The 23,930-nt window shown below is 40.0% G+C and overlaps 1 protein-coding gene across 3 annotated transcripts in view; it reads right to left on the reverse strand.

Moving 5' to 3' along the window:
- Ap3b1 (adaptor related protein complex 3 subunit beta 1) overlaps positions 1–23,930 on the reverse strand; it is a 194,720-nt gene that overhangs the window by 53,015 nt on the left and 117,775 nt on the right. For all 3 annotated transcript variants that reach the window (XR_005869832.1, XM_005065647.4, XM_040728840.1), the window contains exons 20-22: positions 23,780–23,924; positions 14,986–15,058; positions 10,054–10,160 (exon numbers count right to left, since the gene is read on the reverse strand). Coding sequence is in view for 2 of the 3 variants with exons in the window: in XM_005065647.4 (XP_005065704.1) it covers positions 10,054–10,160; positions 14,986–15,058; positions 23,780–23,924 (325 nt within the window). In the remaining variant the exon portion in view is untranslated. The remainder of the gene's footprint in view (positions 1–10,053; positions 10,161–14,985; positions 15,059–23,779; positions 23,925–23,930) is intronic.

Consider the following 23,930-nt stretch of genomic DNA (forward strand, 5'->3'; position numbering starts at 1 on the left):
CTTTTCATGATGTTTGCTGAAGTCAATTGGAGTATATAGATTAATGTATATAGATTTCCTAACTTTAGAGCTGAAAAGGCTGAGAAACAATTGTTCCAGTTCCATAATTTCACAGATGAGGTTATGAACTTACCTCAACACTGATGATGGGTTTAAATTTACAAGCTACTGCTCCACATCATAATTCTATCAAATATGCCATATGAATTTACATATTTAAAAATATATTAGGGAAGGTTTCAAATGTACACAAAAATGAAGACTAAAGTAGTAACAACTAGTTCCTCTCCACTGAGTTCCAGGTTATTTCCCTTTAGCACTGAGACAGTATGTGGGCGTCCACGCAGGAGCCCTGGGCTGGACCTCACCACAATAGGGAAGGAGAAGACTCACACCAAACATGGCAGCGTCTGTTCAGTCAATCTAACCCATCTTTTACTTTACTTCTGTGTTATTAAAAACAAACTTTAGACATAATTTTACCAACAAGCTTGGTTTGTATGTATTAAAAAAAACACAGCCCTAAAAAACCTTAAAATACTGTATTTCACACCCCAAACCAGAACCCACTTCCTTAGTTTCTTCTTCAACCACTGGCATTCACTTTTCCTTGGCCACTCATCCTCATGCAGCTGCCTCGCTTGACTGGCCCCAGGAGGACACACTCATGGCACATGGCTCTCTTCCTCCACACACCTTTCTGGGATGGCTGATGCTTTGAGCCATAGTGTTTAGTACTACCCTAACATTCTGGGGAGGTATTTATAAACCCAGTAATGTAGAACAGCTGCAAACTTAGAGAAATAACTCTGATTTATAGGATTATAAAAGATGGATGTAATTACATTCCTGAATGGTTTGAATAACAGTGTGTCTGATCTATTCCAAGATAAGTGGTTTTTACTTTTCTTTGATATTAGGGTCATATACCGTACTTATCTATTTTTACTTCATGCTCTCTTATCTCTGGTAATAAATTAATTTCTTGTGTTACTTGGGACTGCACCCTATAGCTGAATTCATTTTATCTTTCTTGGAAAGGAAACAAAAGTCTTTATGAATTTTACTATAATATTTTTCAGGCTTTCATGTTAAGATTTAACACCATTAAATAAGATTTATTTATTTTTAGTCCTGTGCTGTGTGTTTAGAAAACAAATTCAGCAAGCTTTTAAAGACAACAGTGGTAAGAGAAAGTTAACCTGACTGGCACACAAGAGATTTAACATGTGAGTGGCCAGTGCACAGTCACTTATGACACAAAGGGAGAATAAGAATTCTTGGGTTACAGCTGACAGACACACAAAGTGACATCAGTTTTAGAAATAGAGAATAAATCTTCTAGAAAAGAAAATCTCTTGTGAACAAATTACATTTTAAAGTCCCTCCAATTTCCTACTGTAGTGCATGCAGTTATAAGGAAAAGCCAAAATTAAAATCTTAAGAAAGCAGCAGGAGATGAGCAGTGTACTGTCTCAGCCTTGGCAATGATGACCTGCAGCCAAGCAAAGAGAATGGCAGAGAAGAGGGAGAAAGGCCATGGTTTCATTACTCTCAACTCTTGCAGCCTTTCTCTTTGCAGACGTGTGTGTCCTCTGTGGTCTGTATTCACTAGTAACTGTAATTAGCAGCTCAGTGGACTTCTCAATGGGGAGAGCTCTATTGTTACACAAAGCAATAGGAGTATTCTTTACCATTTAAGATTTAACCTGGATTGTTTTGTGTGTGTATATGTGTGTGGTGTGTGTGTGTGTGTGTGTGTGTATGGTGCGTATATGTGGTGTGTGTGTGTGTGTGTGTGTGTGTGTGTATGCTCTGGGAGAAAAGACACCCGCAGCTGAGGCTGACGGGCCAAGTTGTATCTGCAAGACTCACATAATAAGAGAGAAGAAGTTGTCCTCTGACCTTCACCCATAATAATGTAATTGCATGTGTTTGTTTAAACCAATTAAAATATTTTACAAAATATCTGCAATTCAAACTCAATTGTAATCTTCTTCCCTTTTCAAAAGCAGCTCCCTGTGTATCCAGAGGGACAGAAGATGACTGGGACCGAGATGCATGATGTGAAAGACACAAAGAATAAATAAAAATAAAGTTAAAAAAAAGTTGCTTCCTTTACAACCTAGAAAAGGAACAGGTGAGAACTTAGATGGCCTCTAAGAAGATCAGAGAAAAAACACCAGGCCACACACAGCAAGGCACACCTTCAAGTTTAATTGCAAAATTAAATCCGTTCCCAACTATAGAGGACTGAATAAAAGAACAAGACAGGACGTAGCTAGGCAATGGAAGCACAAAATACTGTCAAATGTTAATTAAAAAATGTTTTCAATTTAAGCAGACCCAGGCCAGTGATTTTTCATTATTTTTAACACAGTTCCATGACTACTGACGTTTTCATCAGAACAAATAAAGGGTTTTCCTCAAATTTAAAATGACAAAATTATTTTAAAATTTGACTCATAATTTGTTTCTCTTTTAAACTCAAAGGAATTTGATCTTAGCTGGACCTGTCTCTTATCTCAGAGCTTAAATACAGCTTCATACAGACACATGACCACTTTCATGAATGACACTGCATACTCGTGGAACATCATGCTTACTAATACACGTAGGATGACTCCAACAGCAATCTATCCTTGCAAGGCAACTTGGGAAAAACCCTGACACCCTGGAGGTATAAAAGGAGTGGAAGGCATGTTCACAGCCATTCCGGGGTTAGAAGGCCAATTTTAATCATGACCATCATTGCTATGTACAATTATCCCAGTAATCCCATATGCTGCTTTAACTGATTTCAGGTGGAATGAATCCAATTCTTCCCCCTCAGTTATAGCTTGCCTTTTCTTTCAGATTCTTTCTAAATTAAAGAGTGACCTCTATAGTAAAGCAGGCCAAAGGGAGGCTCTTCTCTCTTCTCGTGTTAAATTTTTATCACAAAACACAGTCAAGACCTCAGCCTTCATCATGGAGAGTGCCAATCTCACTGGATGCCATTTTCCTATAGCAGAAAGCCATTAGCCTATTTGGTAGCTAAATTTCTATATTTCTTGCCACAGCTAATGATAGAAAACTAACTTTAGAAGCTGTTTTTGTTTGTTTGTACGTACGTGTGTGTGTGTGTGTGTGCGCGTGCGTGCGTGCGTGTGTGTGTGTGTGTGTGTGTGTGTGTGTGTGTGTGTGTGTGTGTGTGCTCCCCTGACCTCCACTGGCTTGCTCAAATTCAAGTGTTAGATGTGGGTTCCCTTTTTTCACACGCTTCACTGTCAATCCTCGGGGAGAAGGGAACATTAGTTGCATGGCTCCAGAGATTCCATACTGACCACAGAGAACAGGCACAGTGCAGCTGCCACTGTCTGTACCATAGCATCACAGGGGGTTGAAACAAGGGCTCTCATGCAAATTCAAAGAAAGCAAACAAAGAGAAGCTTGTAAAAAGTAGCCTTCTACCATGTGTGAGAGCAAAAGTAGTTCAGATGTCTCAATTTTAAGCTGTGCTAAAGGTTCAAAACTGCAGCAGAGACATAGGGCTCAGTGAATATCAGAAAAACAACAACACATAATGGCAATGACAGCCATAGAATTTCTATGAAAATAAAATCACTTGTCTTTGGGACAAATCTTCTTTTTCACATTCCACTATAAATACTGAACCGACCATTTAGTCTCTGGCCTGAATACTTACCTGAATGGACACACTGGAGAGGAAGGACTTGGCCTCCCACTCTGTCCTCAGGAAAGACTGGCTCCTAAGAGGCTAACTCTAAATGCTGGGATTGGCCCAGTTATCCAGGAACTGTTACATGCAGGCCCTTTGGGTCCATACCTGTCCATTTATGTCACTGCAATGAGGCATGGGAGACACCTAGAGAACAGACACTAAGACAAAACTCAGGACAGGCACTGGGCACTTCACAGCAACCTCACCTTTAGAGAGCAGGGAAGACTGCAGATGAACCACAGAGCACTTCAGCCTCGCCCATACAATGAAGCCTCAGTTAAAAACTCCACAGCACCAAGGTTCAGCGAGCCTCCCTGGTAGCAACACTCTGTGCATGATGCCACATCCTGATGTCACCCAGAGCGTACATCTAGAACTCTCAGAATCCATGGGTAACCCTATGTATAGTGCTTTCCCGAGCTCTGTGAATTTTAGCAAATTACTAAACCTGGGGGTGGCTTGAGGGAAACCCTTGAAAGTGTACGTGGCATCAGAGATCTTGGGCCAATTTAACAAACTGGCATACACAGCATCATCAGCTCTGGTGCTCCCTTCATAGCAATTCTTGAACTTTCCCTCCACAATATACTATACTTTTATTCTCTACTGATCAACTTTCTTAGTGAGCCTTGCTGCACTATCCTAAATTAATTCCATTAGGAGACAGTGGCTTATGCAGGCCACACCTGTTTTTTTATGGTCACACAGTCAGAGTCGCCATAGGATAGTGCTGCAATTTCAGGTGTCCTGAAAACACCATTTTTCATAATGTTGACTCTAGTTTGTAGCATATTATGCTTTGCTAAAGCACTGGTCCTGGTCATATTAAACATAACTAAGAAAATGTTATTTATGAATGGCACACATCATTCACTGCTCCTTCCAAGTTTCCTTAGGAATATATTTACAAAGTTTTCTTCATTTGTAAGATACTGAATATACTAATGTGTTTGTTTTTAATTTTCTTCTCTAGGTTTAGAGGGAGAGAACTACAGAGTCATTCCAAACATTTTAAAACTGTTACTTTCAGCTTGAATTTCTGAGACAGAAAAGGAGTTATAAGGCCACACAAACTTTTAGTTGGTCTACTGTGACTTTAAGCCTGAAGAGACAGAAACCACACCTTCCTCTACAGTGATGGCTTCCAATGCTGCTGCTCACTGTGCTTTCTGGGGGAGTGGAAAGTACCTTCTTGTTTTACTGAGTCACTTTTCTTTACCCTTTCCTTTTGTTTTCTGAGATGGGGTTTTATTATGCTGCCTAGGTGGGTTTTGGGTTCCTGGGTTCACTCAAGGGAATCTCCTGAGCCACTGGGCTAGCAGCACGTGCCTGCTTCCTGCTTCTCCCAGCTCGCTTGGAACTGGAGACCCGGGAGTAGCCCAGGTGAGCCGACTCTGCCTTTAATGAACACAAAGGCCTGGAAGAGCTCTTAGGTCCTGCCCCAAATCTTTACCAAGTTTTCCCTCCAGTCCTCCAAGTCCTGATAAAATCGTCACACTGTAGTCTTCTGACCTTGATCCCGAAGCATGCAATCTTCCAGGGACACTTTGGGAGTCATCCAAACATTGTTTAAGACTGTTACTTTACGTAATTTTCACAAAAACATGTGTAGATATTCAGGGACAATATCTCTACATTGTAAGGGTCAAATTCCAAGTCACAATGATGAGAAGCAGCTCAGAACAAGCAGAAACCAAGTCCCTGTGTCCCAAACTACACTTCTCATGTCCCCTGTCTTCCTGAGTGAGCTTCTTCTGCTTGTGGTCAAGTGCTAAAGAGCCACGGGCACCGTACGGCCATTACGGATGCTGCAAGGCGGTAGACTGCCTGAGAACATCATAGCGCAGAAAGGGCATTCCCACAGACACACAATCTTAAATCACCAGCTGACTAAATCAATGAATAAGCCAAGGCCACGGTGACATCAATGATCAGATAAACCAGAAATTCCCTAAAATAGCTTTTAAAAGTAACTGTGTGTCTGCGTGGTGTGTATGTTCATGTGCAGGCACATGTATGTACATATGGAGGCAGGAGGTTGACACTGGATGTCTTCTCCACAGAACTGGGGCCTCACTGACTCAGTGGCCTCCAGAGCTGGGCATACAGGCTGTGCTGCTATCCCTAGTTTCCACGTGAGATCTGGGATCCCACCCCAGGTCTTCACATTTTGCAAGGCAAATGCTTCACTGACTGAGCATCTTCCTCTCTGAGAGGCAACCTTCACTGTGTCTTTATAGCACCATTATGCAACCCAGATGTACAAGGCCATCTAAATTACAGAGACTGGAGCTCCACTTCAACATTCTAGAGTACTAAAATTTCGTTCACATTTTTGTTATATACAAAATCATCTCTTCTCCACTGTCTCCATTCCACAAGAACCCCAATATGCAGGAGCCTGCTCCATCTGTGTAGTCAGGACTAGATTTAAACTCTGGTTTAATGATAATCAAGTAAAAACATCCATTGTATTAACAGTTTGTCACTGAAATATCATGAGCAAAATCAAAAATGCTCTCTATTTAGGAGCCATGTGTTGGCCAACTGCAAGCTGTCTCAGGCAAGGCTGAAACAAGTGCTGTATTTACATATCATCTCCATCAGGCTGAGACAGCGAAGCCTCTGCCTCATAATCATGCTCATTCGGCACAAACATCCCCCGTCTGAAATGCATGATTCAAACAGTTGGAATGAACAGTGGGGCTCTCCCTCTTTTCTCTCTTCCCCTCTATCTTTCTGTCCTTTTTTTTTAAAGTGTATGACTGGTTTGCCTGCAAGTCTGTGCACCATGTTCATGCAGTACTGGTGGAGACCAGAAGAAGGCATCAGATCCCTTGAAAATGGAGTAACCGACTATTGTTAGCAGTCAGGTGGGTGCTGGGTACTGAACATGGGTCCTTTGAAGTCACTGCTCTTAACCACTGGTCCATCTCTCCATCCCCATACCCAGTAATTTTGAGACAGGGTCTCACTGTGTGGTCCAGGCTAGCCTTAAAAATTGCAATTTTCCTGCCTCAGCATCCCATTTAACCATCACACCTAGGTCTATCTGGAAATTTTCATGAGAATAATATTTGGTGTGAAAAACTGTTCTTTGGGTTTCTGTGCATATATTTTAGTTGATTATAAGAAACAAAATCTATCAGATACGCAAGGAAAAAATCCAGGGGAATAAATAAATAAATAAATAAACCTATGAACAAAAAAGCCATACATATACTAAAGAAAAGTTTCATCTATTTATTTTTACAATCCTGTTTCATCATCCCACTATAACCACTTTTACTGCTTCTTCTTAGATTTACATATGCTTAGAATACTAGAGTTAGAAACAAACATGGAGGCCTCTCCTACTGCCAACATTGGAGAGCTGAGAAATCATTCAACTAGCTAGTGGTAATACAGACAGACAGACAGTTGTGAACTGTGCTGGAAACACACTAGTCATTGGCAGATGTCCTCTCCACATATGCTTTAACTGATTTGGATCATGTTTACAGCTTGATTAAATTAAAATATGAAAAATATAGAAAACAGAAATCTATAATCCCATAATTCAGAAAATTAACACTATGTTTTTTAATAGTCTTTTATTTTCCCTCTTTTACAAATACCATTGTATAATTTTGCAACACTGAGATCTATGCATGTTACATTTATGGATCCATTTTTCCCCTTCACATTAGAACATATTTTATTGATAATAAAAATTGTCTTAAATTATTTTAGCCATATTTTATAGAGCCATTACCTAGCCTGCCATTAGACAAGGGCTTACAAACCACCTTACATAGGAATCTCTGCATTTCTTATTACTCCCTCAGTAGTAGATTTACTGGGTGGAAGACTGAGTGTTTTGATGATTCTGTTATGGGCAGCCATGATATCATCTGGAAGGATGCATCCTGAATGAGTTGGTAACAAAATGCCCATTTCATAGTCTCCTCACCAACAGGCACTGAATTTTGCAGTACTTTGCTAATGCCAGGCAAAATGGTTCTTTAAACTTACATTTATTCATTAATACAACTGCACATTTCCACCCATCCATTATCATCTGTACTTCCTCTTGAATTTATAATCCATTTCTATCATCTGTCTACTTAAAAAATGTTTTACTAGAGGAAAGTATACACACAGAAAAGCATGTTTTAAGTGCACAGCTGTTCAATGGTTTTTCACCCTAAATGGAACACGCCCACACAAGTGTGCCCATCAAAAGCCAGAACATAAACCGTCCCCAGAGCTCCCACACATCCCTTACAAGCGCTAACTCTCTCTCCTAAGAGTAACCTTTATTTTGATGCCTACCTAATGAGTTTTGCCTGATTTTGTACTCCTCCCCTTTTATATCAATAGTTCTACGTTTTTGTTTTGTTTTTTTAAATTAGTAAAGACTGGACATGGTACAGTTATAAGCCCAGCACTTGCAAGGCTGTGTCAGAACATTATGGGTTCACAATCAGTGTGGGCTACAGAAGAACTTGTCACAAAACAACAAACAACAACAATCTAAAAGATAACAAAGGTTAAACTGAACTAGCTGAAATTAGAAAAGTACGCGCGTACACACACACACACACGTAATGAGTGATCATAACGGATGACTGCAATGCAGACATACAGAGAAACCAATCTTGTAGGGTACACAGCTTCATTTTAATTGAAGAAAACAACAACCAAATGAACAGAAACCCCTCAGGCCCCAAGTCCTGCAAATATGCCCTCATGTCATATGCATGCCCACACTCAGAGAGAGGGAGACTAAAAATGGTTTACTGAATGATGCAACGGGCCAGTCTCTGCTCTAACACAATACCACAATCCAGGAAGAAAGGAAGCTGAAGTACAGAGGTGCTACTTGCCAAACTGCAACAAACTCACACGGCTAGTAAGTGGCCAAACAAGGACTTGTGTCCCACGCAGTTGGTGTCTGAGAGCAGGTTGTTATCTATCCTATCTTACAGCCTAGCGAGTTTGGGGGCGCATAAATGCTTCACTATAGATTTTCTGATCACCACTTTCTAAGTCTTTAGAGGCTAACACACACACTCAGTAAATATTTATTACCTGAGTAAACGAAAGACTTCACTGCCAGTTTTCAATGCTTTCCCATCTTTTTAAATATGCTTTAATATGCCTTTTCCTTTAGAAAGAACATCCTGAAAGCCAAAACACCACTTACTCACTTCTCAGTGGTTAAGAAAAAATCTCATTCTATATTTGAACAGACTACTGCAGCTTACTAGTTTTCAACGGTGCTTTGTGTGAACTCACCAAGAAGGAACAAATGCAAGTTGTTCTTCTCAGCACAGACTGGTGCAGCACGATTAGTCTGAAGGGGAAAGCCCCTGGAATGACGCACAAGGCTTTGATACCTCCTTTTCAATAGAGGCAACGCCATGTTTCCCAGGCAGCTCAGATTTGCAATCTGCAGCCTGCAGCTCCCTGACCACTGACTACACAAGATCAGTTCCCAGTTATGTGTGCTCATTAAGCTCACCGACTGGACTATCTTAGCAGAAGGTCAGCCACAGCAATAAACTGTATATCCTAGGTAGCTTGTTGGACTCAAAGTGAAACGTTGGTGGGCATAACAGGCTAACGTGCAGAAAAATTACTGTAGCTTCAGACACTGACAGGTTGACAGTTTTGATGTTATTTGTGTTGGCAGAATCCTCATCTTATTAAAGTTACACTCCCTCAAATAATGCTAATGTTTTTAAGATACCAGCATATATAAATAAATGTGTAAAGATATCATAAAGGGAAATACAATCCTGGGCTTTTAAGACAAAAATAACAATGACCTTTTAGTAGCCAAGTGGTGAGAACAGGACTGTGGGCTAATATACACAATGATTAACTTTTATTCTCTGCCTCCACTGCACAGATGTCTTCCTTCAGGCAGAGTCTATGTGCCTACAATAAAACTATTCAACATGCACTGTGTGTGTGTGAGTGAGTGTGTGTGTGATGTAAGTGCATGTGATTGTGCATACATCATATTTCATATCCTCACTGGTGACACATTATTATCTATACACTAACTGGATGTGACAAAGAATCCCTTTATGTTACAGACCTAGGGCAGTGAAAAAAAGGTACACATAGTAATTAAAGGTAACTAAAAAGCAGAAGTAAGTTGAGAGATAAAAGCTGGATAAATTTAAATACCATTACAAAATTTAAAGGTCTGTCTGAATCAGACTTTTGTTAGAAGAGGCACTACTGAATACTAAGAATTCACATAAATTATTTGTTTTTTTTCATAAGAAAGATGATATGTACCATATGGTCATAGGTATTACATGGAGGTCACTTACGTTGATGACTGATGAAGAAGTTGACAAGTTTAGACCTTCAAGATCAGCTATCAAGCTTGGAGAAAGGGCTGGTGTAGGAAGGGCAACTGGGGTGGATACTGGGTTAACTGGAAGAAAAGGCCCAAATAAGTAAGTGTGCATAAGAATTTAATTCATATTATTAAAAGCAACATTTTATTTTGCTAGTAAATCTAATTAAATTACTCTGACTAATGAATGTATGGCAATTTTCATCCTGATTTAGTCAAGTTATTATTAAGTAACAGAGTGAGCTTTCAAAATATAATGCCAAACCTATAACAAAACAAAGTATAAATATCTTGAGTAATAATTTTTGAAAATTTGTATCGTTAACATTTATCACCCAGAACTTTACTGAAAGAAAGTGGTAAGGCATATTTTCCACATTAACATATAGAAAAATGTAAAGAATGATTTCCAGCTAGGTCAGGCTTTTTAAAGGATGCTTAACTCACACCTTCAGTTTTTCCTGCATTCTAACCAATTAGAGTCCAGACTGGATAATGCCCTCTAATTACACACTGCCACAAAGCTATGTGCTAAAGCTGGCATGCACCTAAGAACAGAAATCTGGATCTTGAAAATCTATTCAAAACAAAATTCCAATTACATGACTTGATTATTTTTCCCATGATGCTAGTCCACATCATTCAGCCTATCTGCATGTCACTTCAGGCTCCGCCTCCCCTCTGACAAGCTGACAACTGTACCTCTCATGGGACACTGATTGCACCTTTCTGTGTTTGTTTGTTTTGTTTTTTTCAAGACAGGGTTTCTCTGTATAGCCCTAGCTGTCCTGGGACTCACTCGACAGACCAGACTGGCTTCGAACTCAGAGATCTGCCTGTCTTTTACCTCCCAAGTGTTGGGATTAAAAGCTGTGCCACTACCACCTGGCTCATTGTGCAACCTTTAATGTTTTAGTTTCTACTAGCCTATGAACATGTCACCTCGCTGACTTTTAGTTTTTAGTACAGTCTCTAACTGTTGAATTGGATGGGGGAAAAGCTAGAACACAAAAAAGTTTTATCTTCCAGCAAATTCTCTCTCCAAAGTAATAGTGTAAAGGGGTAACTTTACTTAACTTGACCCCACTTTTCACATTTTTCTCTCCTTTTAGTTTTACAATATCCCAGGGATTATGCAGAAAAACAATTAATTCATAAAGTTAACAATGAAATGTTTCTTTTTCAAGATAAGGTCTCTGTGTTCAAGAAATTTATAAGAAAAAAAGATACACACCCTTAAAAAACAAAGCAACACTACAGATTGTAAGTGACAGTGCCAAGAAAGAGAACTTTTAAAGGAAATCTTAAACCAAGTCTACACACACAATAGAAACATAGAGGTGGGACTAGGCATCTGTGGGGATGAAGTCCTTGGTTTCCCCAATGCTTTATATTTAGCACGGCTGTGGGTGTGTGTGTGTGTGTGTGTGTGTGTGTGTGTGTGTGTGTGTGTGTGTGTGTATCCATCCACATGCTGGCTCGAGGACAACCTCAGCTTACACCCTGTTTGAGGCAGGGTCTCTTCTCTATTTACTGCTTTGTACCCAGGCTAGCTGGCATACAAGCTGTCATGGACTCTCCTGGCTCCCCTCTGGTTTAAGAGTGCTGGGCTTACAGGTATGTACTAAAATACCTAACCTTATGTGTTTCTGGGGTTTCAAAAGTCCATCTTCATGCTAGCATGGCAAGTGCTTTACCGACAGAGCCACCTCCCAACCCTATATTTTTAAGACTTTCAACAAAACACTCTTTTCTTTGATAAAGTATGTATGATATGACAATTACCAAATAACTCCTCTGATTATAATTCTGATTCAAAATAGATTGCAGCAGCAGTATACAAGGGCTGGTTTGTTGCTACTCAGCTTGTCCAATGTGACTAGTTACATCACTTGCTGCTGTCATCATTAACCCTTACAAGCACTTGCCATGTACAGGTGCAGACGGAAGTGCTTCCGCACAGAGCAATTCATTCAACCCCCAGGACAGTATTTGTTTGATTTTGTAGACCCAGCAACTAAATCAGTGGGTGTGATGGTAAATGTTAGCTATCAATGTGAGTGGATCTAGAATCAATTAACAGATGAACTGTTGGGGATGCATCTGAGGAACTTTCAAGATCAGTTCAACCCACCCAAAATGTGGCAGTGTCTCCTGGTGGCAGGTCGGATTAATAGATCTGAGCAAGGGGGGCATTTGCTTCTTGCCTGTTCGCCTTCACAGTGTGCTGCCAAGTTCATCTACCCTATTGGCATTTTGCTGCTGGGGCTGTGACTGCCATTTGCCACTGACATCCGGCTGAAAGTCGAGTGGCTCTAGGAATTCTCCAGACCTTCAGAGATAGACTGGGACTGCCAAGGCAGCCAGCCTTATCGACTGAGCAGCTGCCAGCTTCGGGCCTCTTCAGTGTGAAGGCAGCAATGGTGGGACTAGCTAGACCACATCATGCAACCCGATCTGATAAGTGCCTTTCAATGTGCATGCATTCTATTGGCCCTGACTAATACAGACATCAAATAAACTGGAACACAACTAAGAAGTAAGAAGAACTGAGATTTGAACTCTCTACAGTCCAGGCACGGTGGATCACACCTTTAACACTCGCAGCTCTCTGTAGGCAGAGGTTTAAGGACAACGTGGTATAGATAACAACTTTCAGGTTGGCTACGGGTATATACTGAGACTGTCTCAAAACAGGAAGCGAAGCCTCAAACTTTTATTGTCCACTTAGCCACCTTATTCTATGCCTTACCTGCACAACACTCAATAGTGTATTAATAGTAGAGACAATAAGGCTTACGAAGAAATGCTACTGTCTATTTGGAAAGACTTCAGAACTAGTTGAACTAAGGGTGTGATGAACAGGTTTACCCTCCCTATAAAGGAACACCAGAGTGACTGCTGCCTTAGGAGTTATTTTAAGGGACTAAAAGATATTCAAGTTTCCACAATGATAAACTATACCCACCCCCACACACACCAAAGACAGAAGGTATATTGCTCTCTTGAAGTCCAACAGCAGACTGCAGGTCATGTATTATTCTGGCATGGGTATTATCTCCTGATACCCATAGAGTCAAATAACTTCACAATCTTAATTAAGGACCAAGCCAACAACACTTGAGCCCTGGGGAAAGTTCACATTCAAACCTAACAGCCAGCATTAAGAATGACACATTATGAATTCAATGAGGGATGGGCACTCTTAGGGTTGTGGTATCTAACCCAGTATTATGTACCTCTTCAGTGGCTTTCGTTATGGCATTTTCTTTTATGGTATGATGACTTGGAGCACATTACCTTCACTTACCGGCCCCCATCCCTTTCCTTTGCTCCTGTAGTCTTCTGTTTACTCTCATGATCTTCCACCATCCCGGATGCCACATTAGACAAAATATGCAAGGCTTGTCTGCGATTCCACCTCATTTAACATGACTTCTAGTTCCATCAATGCAGCATACACCCTGCATCTGCTACACCCAAACGCTACAACATCCGATCATACCAAACCTTATTATCTTTGCTAACATGGTCAAATACGTTCAGTTTCTCTATAGTAAGTGTTTCTCTGTATTAGAAACTTCTTTTTTGTTTGTTTTGGTTTTTTGTTTCTAATTTTTCAAGACAAGGTTTCTCTGTGTAACAGTCTTAGTTGTCCTGGAACTTGCTTTGTAGACGAGGCTGCCTTCAAACTCACAGACATCCTCCTGCCTCTGCTTCCCAAGTGCTATGCCACCAACACCCAGTTCTATTTTTCTCTATTAAGAATTTTCTGTGGCATAGAGGGATACTCTTTCAGCCTAGACACACAGGGGAGAGTCTAGGCCATGCTCCAAATGACATGAGACTTTGAAGATCCCCCATGGAAGGCCTGACCCTCCCTGGGGAGCAGAAAGGGCATGGATAGGGGGTCGGTGGGGGCAAGGGAGGAGGGAAGGGAGAAGGAACTGTGATTGACATGTAAAAGAAGCTCCATTCTAATTTAAATTGAAAAATTTGAAAAAAAAAAAAAAGGAATTTGCTGTGGCTATTACAATAGACAATGTAATAGAATGGATCTATGTCAAAAGGAGGTAACCCCAAAACAACTCCTTCTCCACACAGGAGAAGTACACTGAAAATTAGAGCAGTTTAACACTCATGAACTCTTATTTCCTACTACTCTGCTCATTCAGAATCGGCCTAGCAATCAATTCACTCTATTACTCAGCTCCCACCACACTGAATGATTTAGGAATGGTGACTATATATGCTGAGGTTAGTAAAGTTATAGGCTTCTGAATTCTTAGAAATATATTTGCAGCTGGGCGTTGGTGGCCCACGCCTTTAATCCCAGCACTCGGGAGGCAGAGGCAGGTGGATCTCTGTGAGTTCGAGGCCAGCCTGGTCTACAAAGTGAGTTCCAGGACAGCCTCCAAAGCTACAGAGAAACCCTGTCTCGAAAAGCCAAAAAAAAAAAAAAAATTTGCTTGAATGAAGACTTTCCATAGTTAAAACATTGAAGGAAGAGCCAAACTGGCCAGGCAAGGCTTGTAAGCCACTGTGGCAAGTAGAAGATGGTGCTGGGTTTCTTTAGTTCCTCTCCTGGTTCCCTTCCAGTGTCAGTCCCCAGTGAGGATCTTGCAATGTGGAAGTTATGAGGCAGGAGCATTATTCGGTAGTGCAAGGGCAAACTACCAAAGTAAAATGGGTCTAATACTCTTGACTTGGTGCTCTACTCACATGACACAGAACTGGCATGCTGAACCAATGAAAGGCACTGATACCACTGGCTGGAAATTCTCACCTCGTATCGTTTGTAACAGATGCTTCTGAAGTTTGGGAAATCTACATGAGAAGTACTATCCAAGGACACAACACAGGGAAGTCATAAATACAGAACAAAGGAAGTCCCAGTACTTACAATCATCTAGATCTAGAAGGAAGACATCTCTGGGGGGAGGATTTCTTTCTTGTTGGAGTTTTCTTTCTTTTGCCTGTAAAATATCAAAACCTCACTTACTTCAGATCTTGTCTAAAGAAAACCATGAAATATTCTTATCACTACAAAACAAGCATGTTTTTGCTTCTTAGTTTTAGAAACAAAAACACAATTAAACTTCTGCATGGTGATACAAACACTTTCCTGAATCAAAATTTCTGTTAGCATACTGTATTTCTTACTCATCACACAAATTGTGTTTAAAGACCATAAAAGACCTTGAGAAGAAAATTTAAATGTTATAATTATTTTACAACCTGACACCTTTTTTGTTGTTGTTGTTGTTGGCTAAAAATACAATTTGGCTCTCATTAGAAAGTAACTAAACATTCATAGAAATAATTGTTAAACAGGTTTACGTAAGAAAATGGAACATCCAAACAATACATGGGCAGTGCTGACCATGTCCTCAGGCTTGTAACAGGCTGGGCTCCTCAGGTTAGCCTGAGAGGCACTCACGAGATACTCGGTATCCCTCTGTTGGGTTGTACTGGAGGGCTTCACCAAAGGCACCCATTAAAACAGCATCTCTAGATCTTGCTCTTTAGTATGGAAAACAACTCATTCCTTTTCTTGAGTGTTTAATATAGAGAGTAAATATTTAAATCACATCTACCTAAAACCAGTGCTTCTTCCACGACAAACTAGTCTATTCACTGTTTACGAACATTCATCATCATGAAGTGAATACAAAGGCCTTATGCTAGATTACCCATCATAATAAAATAAAAAATAGTATAACTGGGCTGGGGAAATAGCTCAGTTTGTGCAGTGCTTGCTGTAAAAACATAAGGACCTGAATTGGGATCCTAACACCCACATCAGAGCCATGTATAATCCCAGTGTATGCTGGGAAGGCAGAGACAGGATTTCTGGCTAGCCACTCCTGCTTAATAAGTTACAGTGTAAACACTGTCTCAAAAAATAAGGTGGAAAGCAACTGAGAATGACACCAGATGTTGATCTCTGACTTCTGTACACATAAATAGATAAATAAAAACCTACACTCATGGCGTCCACATACACATGAACACATACATACCTGCCCCACTGTACATAATTATAAACATTTAAATAGTACAGTAAACAAAAAAGGTCAACAAAGAACAGTGCATTAAATTGACACATCTGCATCAGTGTTGCTTAATCTGTCTGCCTTTTCTTTTACACGAGTTCTCACATTCAAAAAATTTATTTCTTTTTGTTCATTCACTCATTCATTCAATAGATATGTATAGGCTTTTAGATGCATATCAGATTCTGTACTCAGCAATGGAAATAATAACCTAGGCAAAGTCCCCACTCTCCAAGAAGATAATTTTAAACTTATTGTTGGCATTATTTATTGTGTCACTGAAGCAAAAGGTCCACTTGAGTGCTGGTGCAATTACAAGTGTGCACACGCATGAACAACAGCATCAAAGTATGCCGTGTTGGTTGGGCAGAGTACTGCTGTCACAAAGGACCTGAGTTCAGTTCCTAGCACACACATCAACAGCTCACGACCACCTGTGATTCCAGCTCTAGGGTATCCTTCACCATCTTCTAGCTTCTTTGGCTCACGCACGCACGCGCACGCGCACACGCACACACACACACACACACACACACACACTTTTTAAAAGCATCTGGGAAATAATGTTTTCATGTAACTGAAGTTCTATGTGTATTCTCCTTTGTGCTAACATTCAGAGAACTGTTCAAGGATTATGTAAGAATACACATTAAAACCAAAAAGGATTATAACTAAAATAAAAAGCAGTATTATTTCCTTCTGGGTGAGTTTTAACTCCATCATTCTTTAAACACAAAACATCATCTCCCTCTAAACTCTTCAAATGAGTACCAATGCCTACTCTTCAGGAAAAGAAAGAGAAGAAATGCTAGTTTTGAGACTGAAATTTAAGTTACAAGTACATGAAAACAGATTCAGAATAAAAAGGCCATCACTACTAGACTTCACCCCCGTGAATAAAAACATAGCCAAAAGGTTATCAGCATGTGGCTCATCAATCCGCTGTACACAATGGGTACAGCGCTCCACCAGCTACAATGACAAAACTGTCTTCATCACAGTGTAACCTAAAAATTAGAAGTCTATCAAAACAACAAAAATGATAAGGTTAGAGTGGAAGGCAAGTCTACACCCTACGTTCCACGTCCTAGCCAAGACTGTGTATCAGTGTCTATTTAACACACAGCTGGTCACACACAACACAAGAGAATTACATGTGAGTCTGGGACAGAGAGACAACAGGCTCGAAAAAGGACAGAATTCCATTGACTTTCTGAGAAGAGCAAGTAAGCAGTGACTGCAATACAACATTAGCAATAGATGATGGTCATTTCCACCAAATTGGAAAAGCCTTGCATTCCGAATCAAGGCTATAAAATGCTTCATGATATGCAAGCACGCTTCTCATACATTGTATTTCATTTTTCATTTTAAAAAATCCATAGTAAGTTCACAACATTTTCATACTTAAAGGATCTACTATAAAAATAAAAATCTGAATTCTAAACAAAGAAGTTAAGAGCCCTATTCCATCAAACATTTCTCCATTTGCAATTCATCTTGGTAATAGAGACAGAACCTGGGCAAATGCATATAGGACTTGAGGCAGGAGATTTTTCTTGCTCAATGCATAATTCATGTGCTCCGCCTGCAAAGTGTGTAAAATGAGGATTTCACACTGCGGCATGAGCCACGGAGCTGCGGAGAAAAGGCAGATGAAATCATATTTTACTGTGTGAATTTTATTTCTTAGCCTCCCAATATTTATACAAAACCACCATTGACAAACCAAACACACTGACAGATCACCCACTGTTTCCATTGTGTTAGGACTTGAGAGGAGATCAAGCAGAAAGATAGACAATTTGTTTTTGTATATTTTTTTTAAATAGAGGATTAGGTTTTTAACAGCTGAGTGACTGTATTTGACTTTTATAAGGACAACAGTTACTGATCTTAAGATCTTGCTGCAAAAAAAATACATATTTATCAATTCATCGCCTTCAAATTCCCACCTTGTTTCTATGGCATTAGATTATACACCTCAACACAGGAACATTTTCAAAATGGGATAAAAAGTCAGAGCGTTAAGAAACTAACTTCTAGTTAATATATTTCATTTTAAAATAAATATAGGATCTTAAGTTCTAAATAAAAACAAAAATATGAACAATATCTCTGTAAAGAGTTTTCACGCATTATGAACATCCATTTGCATACCGATTACAGAAAAGCTAAGTAGAAAAAAGACATGAAGTGATGAGCAGCAGACATGCTTCTATTGCACAAAGGTTTGAAATTTAGTTTGACACAATAGGATAACAGTAAGAAAGTTTATCAATCCCCCACTGTTCTGAAAATCCAGAGCAGATGAATGCTAATGAGCAATACAAGAGGGTCTAACAAGCCTTCCCCTGCAGAAAACACCTGCTTCTTTCCACAGGACCACTTGCTTGGCAGTTTCCCTTTGTTTTGAAGATCTCAGCTGAAATCAAATATTTTTTTGAGAATTTAAAATATGAACTCAATTGAGAAAGACAAACTCTGAAAGAGACAAAGCTTTGAATTTTCATAATAAAAACCAACATTCAATAGTCACACAAATTAGGATTGCAACCCCTGTGAAGCCAGTGAATAAACAAACCCGTCTTCACTTCTCAAAGAACAGAAACCAGGCTGAAAACAGTTCCTCTGGTGCGTTTGCAGGATCATTTCATATCACAGTAAAACTGCCTTTTCACTAAGATTCTTTCACAGATTAGTTATCTCCATCACCAAGTCTTGATATTAAGGCAATCTTAATGTGCTGACAGTCAGATGTTAGTCCCCAGGCCAGTGACTGGTTCTGAGATCACCAGGAGAGGTCACCAGTGTCACAATACGTCCCACAGAGGGACAGCAAAGTTCTAAGACACATAAAACCTGGGATAGGTATAGTGTCACTGGACAGCTAGTCTAGCCAAATCCAGGAGGTAGAGTTCAGGGTAAAGCCTTGTCTCAAAAACTATGGTTGGAAACGATTGAGGAAGACACCCGACATCAACCTCTGGCCTCAACGCAGGTGCATGTACCTATACATTGCACCCACACAGCCACCACACAACCCCCATACAAAACATTGTCAGTATATATAAAGAAATAGGTGCATTCACAGTATAGTATAATCATTATTTCAGATCACCACCTTACTCACTGACATCTCTATCTGTAGGATCCGGTACATACACCACAGAGACAGCAGCTAATGTGTCAACAGCAGAGCAAGGCTCCACTGACACGACCTTAGGACACAGAAGCACCCTAACAAGCTTAGTTACAGGAATATCAAAGCCTAGGTTCATTGAAGGGGAAACATCTGACAACCTTAAAAGCATTATTTTAAATAAAATGTCCAACACATCTTAACTCGCAAAACGTAACTTTTTTGTCACAAAATAATCTAAGACACAGAGACACATATGAGAATCACATCCACATGCAATGTCTCTGAACTGCTAATTTTTTCTCTACTCTTCCATATAAAAATACTTTCCTTCACACTGTATAAAGTATGTAAAAGTGCTTTAAAAGTGCTATTCAAAGTGATTTTGTGGGGCTAGAGATGGTTTAGTGGTTAAGAGCACTGGCTGTTCCTGCAGAGGACCCAGGTCAGTTCCCAGCACCCACACAGTGGCTCGCCAGTATCTGAGATTCCAGTTCCCAGGGACTCCTACAGCCAGTGTGGTATGCATGCATGCACACGCAGGTAAGCACTCATACAAAATAAAAATAATCTAAAAAAACAACTTTGCTATAAGTATTACTTGGAATAAGAGAATTATTTTCTAGAAATGATGATACTCCAAACATTTCTCAGAACATTTCAGAAAAGAAAACCTGCATATAAAAGTGCACTTGCCCATAAAACAATCAAATCTGAGACAAGATCAGGCTCTATGGCCATTACTGATTGCAACACAGCATTAAGTGACAAACCCTCAAGGAATATAGATATTCAGGAGTGATGTCCTCCCAACTCTATCATTTCAGTTCTCTGCGGTCACTGTCCACTAGAAGGCAAGACCACAGACTAACAGGGGGCCACTTCCTCCTCGCCTTCTACTTCCTCTAACAAGAGAATGCAAAGATGAACAAAGGCTCAGAAACAGCCAAGCACAGTTTCCTAAGAGAAGGTGAGCACTGGGCCAGCGTATGAGTAGATCAGAAAGAGAGGTGGACACAGACACGGTGGAGGAGGTGTTTAACTGAACTCAATGGCAGCTTGGTCCGGCCACGGTGCTGAAGGCGGGGGCTGGGAAAACATCAGTCTGAGGGTGACTACAGCAAAGGGTAGAAGAGCTGAAGAAGAGTGGGTGGAGACAGGGAAAGGAGGAAAAGAAGAAACAGGAGCAATCAGATGAAAGCATGCAGAGTGGAGGAGTTGGGAGGAAAGACAGCCAGGACTGTGTAAGCACACATATCTGGTTGTGCAGGGTTAAAACTCCAGCAGCCCCAGCAGGGCGTAAAAGAAAATCTGGAAGCAGAGCAACAGAAGTATTACTATGTAAGTACTTTAGTGGATGATGTGAGCAAAGGGTCAGGAACTTGCAGGGATCCTGATCTCCACAGACCAGCATCTACAGAAAGTGGTGTTATTAGGAAGTAACTGGGTTGAGATGCAGGAAATAGGGAGGGCATGAAAATCATCCTTTTTAGACTACATGTTTCTCTTCTGGCTCCTTTTTAAAGGCTGGATGTCAGAAGAGAAACTAGTAGATAAAAATTAAAATTAAAAGTACAGAGAAGAGCTGGGCAGTGGTGGCACATGCCTTTAATCTTAGTACTTGGGAGGCAGAGGCAGGCTGATCTCTGTGAGTTCGAGGCCAGCCTGGTCTACAGAGAGAGTTCCAGGACAGGCGCCAAAACAAATCAGAGAAGGGGGGGGGGTGCAGAGAAGGTAGATAGATGCTGACTCACAAAAACGAGGTCAAAGGAAGCAGGCCTTATTCCTGGCTAAACAGACAGAGTGCCTACTCAGAGCTAAGTTAAATAAGGATTAAACCTACTCAGAGCTAAGTTAAATAGAGACTGCACCTACTCAGAGCTAAGTTAAATAGAGACTGCACCTACTCAGAGCTAAGTTAAATAGAGACTGCACCTACTCAGAGCTAAGGTAAATAGAGGCTGCACCTACTCAGAGCTAAGTTAAATAGAGACTGAGTTGAGAAGACAGAGTGGCATTGGACTCACAGCTGTCTACTGAAGAAGGTATATCTAAGCTAGGGTCACAACTGAAAACAGGCTTAAACTGTCAATACTGTTTAAAAAGAGTAGAAAAGTGCAGGAGACAAGAGACACGGGGAGACAGGTAAACACTATTAAAACCGTGCTATGTCTGCGCTTCATGTTGCTCTTGTGCATTTGTTTCCCCAGAAGATACTGATGCAGCAAGGCAGGTAACTGGACTCTCTGCTTTATAGATGAGGAGACTGAAGCAACAACAGAAATGCCATACTAACCTCATAGGACCACCACAGAATTAACTGTTTTGAAAGTCATATATTCAAGCTCTCTGTGGTCACATGCTGATGCTCAATGCACCCTCAAATGCATTGTCCCGATGAAAGAAAAACAGTAAAAGAACATTCAAGCTGCAGAGTCAAGGCATGAATTTTGAGCACCAACACTCTGTCATACTAAATGAAGGCAAAGCGGCTACCATCTGCCTTCATTACTCATAATTTGAGCAAAAGCCACAACATTTGATGCAAGGGGGACTTTTCCACAACTAGAAAGTCACCTATTATTAAAAAATTGGTATACTTATGATCGAATGCTATGTATATACTTCAAGATATTCAGAATAAAGTGGAGATAAAAAGACATAGTGTCTGGAAGGCTGGAATTATTTAGTCCAATTGTAAAATTAAAACAAAAATAAATAACATTCTCCTTTCTACCTAATATAGACAGAAAATGGCATTTAAAGAGAGACAAAGTATGTGATCTAAGGAAACATGGGTACAAGATAATGCACACCTTGAATTTCTCAAGAAGCCTGGCCCAGGACTCTGCTCTTAACATCATCAATTATGAAGTGATGTCTAGGTCTTCTTCTGAGGCTACCAACAGTGGGAACAGGGGCTGTCTCTGACTCTGCCGCCTGCTTTTCTGGCCCTTTCCTCCTTCTGGACTGCCTCACCCAGCCTTAGCAGAAGTAGAGGTGCCCAGTGTCACTGCAAGTTGATACACCATGGCTGGCTGATATCTATGAGAGGCCTGCCTATATCTGAGGAGAAACAGAGGAGGAATGGATGGAGGTGAGGGACAGCTGTGAGGAGAGGAGGGAGGGGAAACTTTGGTTGGAACATTAAAACAAAACAAACAAAAAACTCAAGCAAACAAACAAAGAAGACATGAAAAAGATATCAGCTCCTCCCTGAAGCCCCCGATGAGGAGGAAACAAAATGGACGACTGACTTCTGGGTGTCTGTGAGTGCTAACACTGCATAGGCACTGAAGTCAAAATTTTCCAATTTTATAAAACCATGTAAGAATAACTTACTGTAATTACATCTGTCATTTATAGAACACTGATTTCCCCTACACACACACCCCAGTAGGACTTACTGTCAATATCTGAAGCTCTTTATTTAAAATGATATTTTAAGTTTTTTAAAAAGTAGAAAATGAGGACATGTGAAACTCTTGTGTTTTTGTGAATCCACATCGATAACGCAAAATTTCTACAAGTTTACATGAATTTTTAAAAAACAGAAAATTTAAATTCTGTTACATAATTAAGAATTCAATTTTAAAAAAGTTTTACCACTGCAAGAATATTTGAAATAAAACAAGATAAACACTAGCAGCATTTTAAATATACTTATTCTTAACAATGAATATGGATGTGGAAAGCCTACTTGAATGCATTTATTTTCATTTCTAATTACTCAAGGACATACTAAAGAAATTCCAATTCATAGAGTTAACAAGCAATTTATTTTTTTAAAATACTGGGTTAGGAAGAATCATGTTCATCGAACGGCAACATCTGAAAGTCATTATTCTAGACACAGGGAATGAGAGGTGATCACTCAGACAATGAGTCAAGTTGAACATTTACACTAATGATTTGATGATCTAAGATCAAAAAGACAGTCATTATTAGATCTAAACTTTATACTAGTTACTCCGTTTACAATTTAAGCTTTTATGTGTTCATAGTAACAAGACAAAAAGTTTGATCATAAATACATAAATGATTCTCACATTGGCTCTAAAATAAATAATGTAACTAGCTAAATAATATATAACTTTGAAAACATTTTGCTGTCAATCACATTTATTACTAAATATTTTTAAAGAGCATGTTGGAACCAGTAGTTTAATTCTGTGTTCGGTGCAATTTCTGAGGCTTCCTTTCATATCCTTTTTAGCAAGTCTACCTTGTCACAGCCTACCCAAAAATCTCAGGAGCAGATGGGGAGTAAAAAGTGGTTCTCGCTTTGTAGAGCTGGGTTATTAGGGAAGACTATGGAGAACTGAAACCACAGGGAGAGCGAAGGTATTACGTCCGATTTTAGTTAGGACAGTGTTGAGTATCTCTTTTTCAGTTTCTTGGCTTTCCAACAAAACACACAACTGGAAAAAGTATTTATTAACTGGAAAAAGTTACAAGAGACTGTACCCATCCATCCCAGCACATGAATGACCTCCTACCTGAGCAACTTTCTTGGGCGCAGGTTCGTCAGACTCTGACTCCGACTCAGAACCTGAAGAACTTTCTTCCATGGAACTGGATTCTGCACTGGACGATTCTGAAGCTTTAGATTTTTCATTTTTCTTCTCCCCAACTTCTGAATTGCTGTGA

The sequence above is a fragment of the Mesocricetus auratus genome, unplaced genomic scaffold (assembly GCF_017639785.1).
Source record: "Mesocricetus auratus isolate SY011 unplaced genomic scaffold, BCM_Maur_2.0 Super-Scaffold_100020, whole genome shotgun sequence".
NCBI classification, from domain to species: Eukaryota; Metazoa; Chordata; class Mammalia; order Rodentia; family Cricetidae; genus Mesocricetus; species Mesocricetus auratus.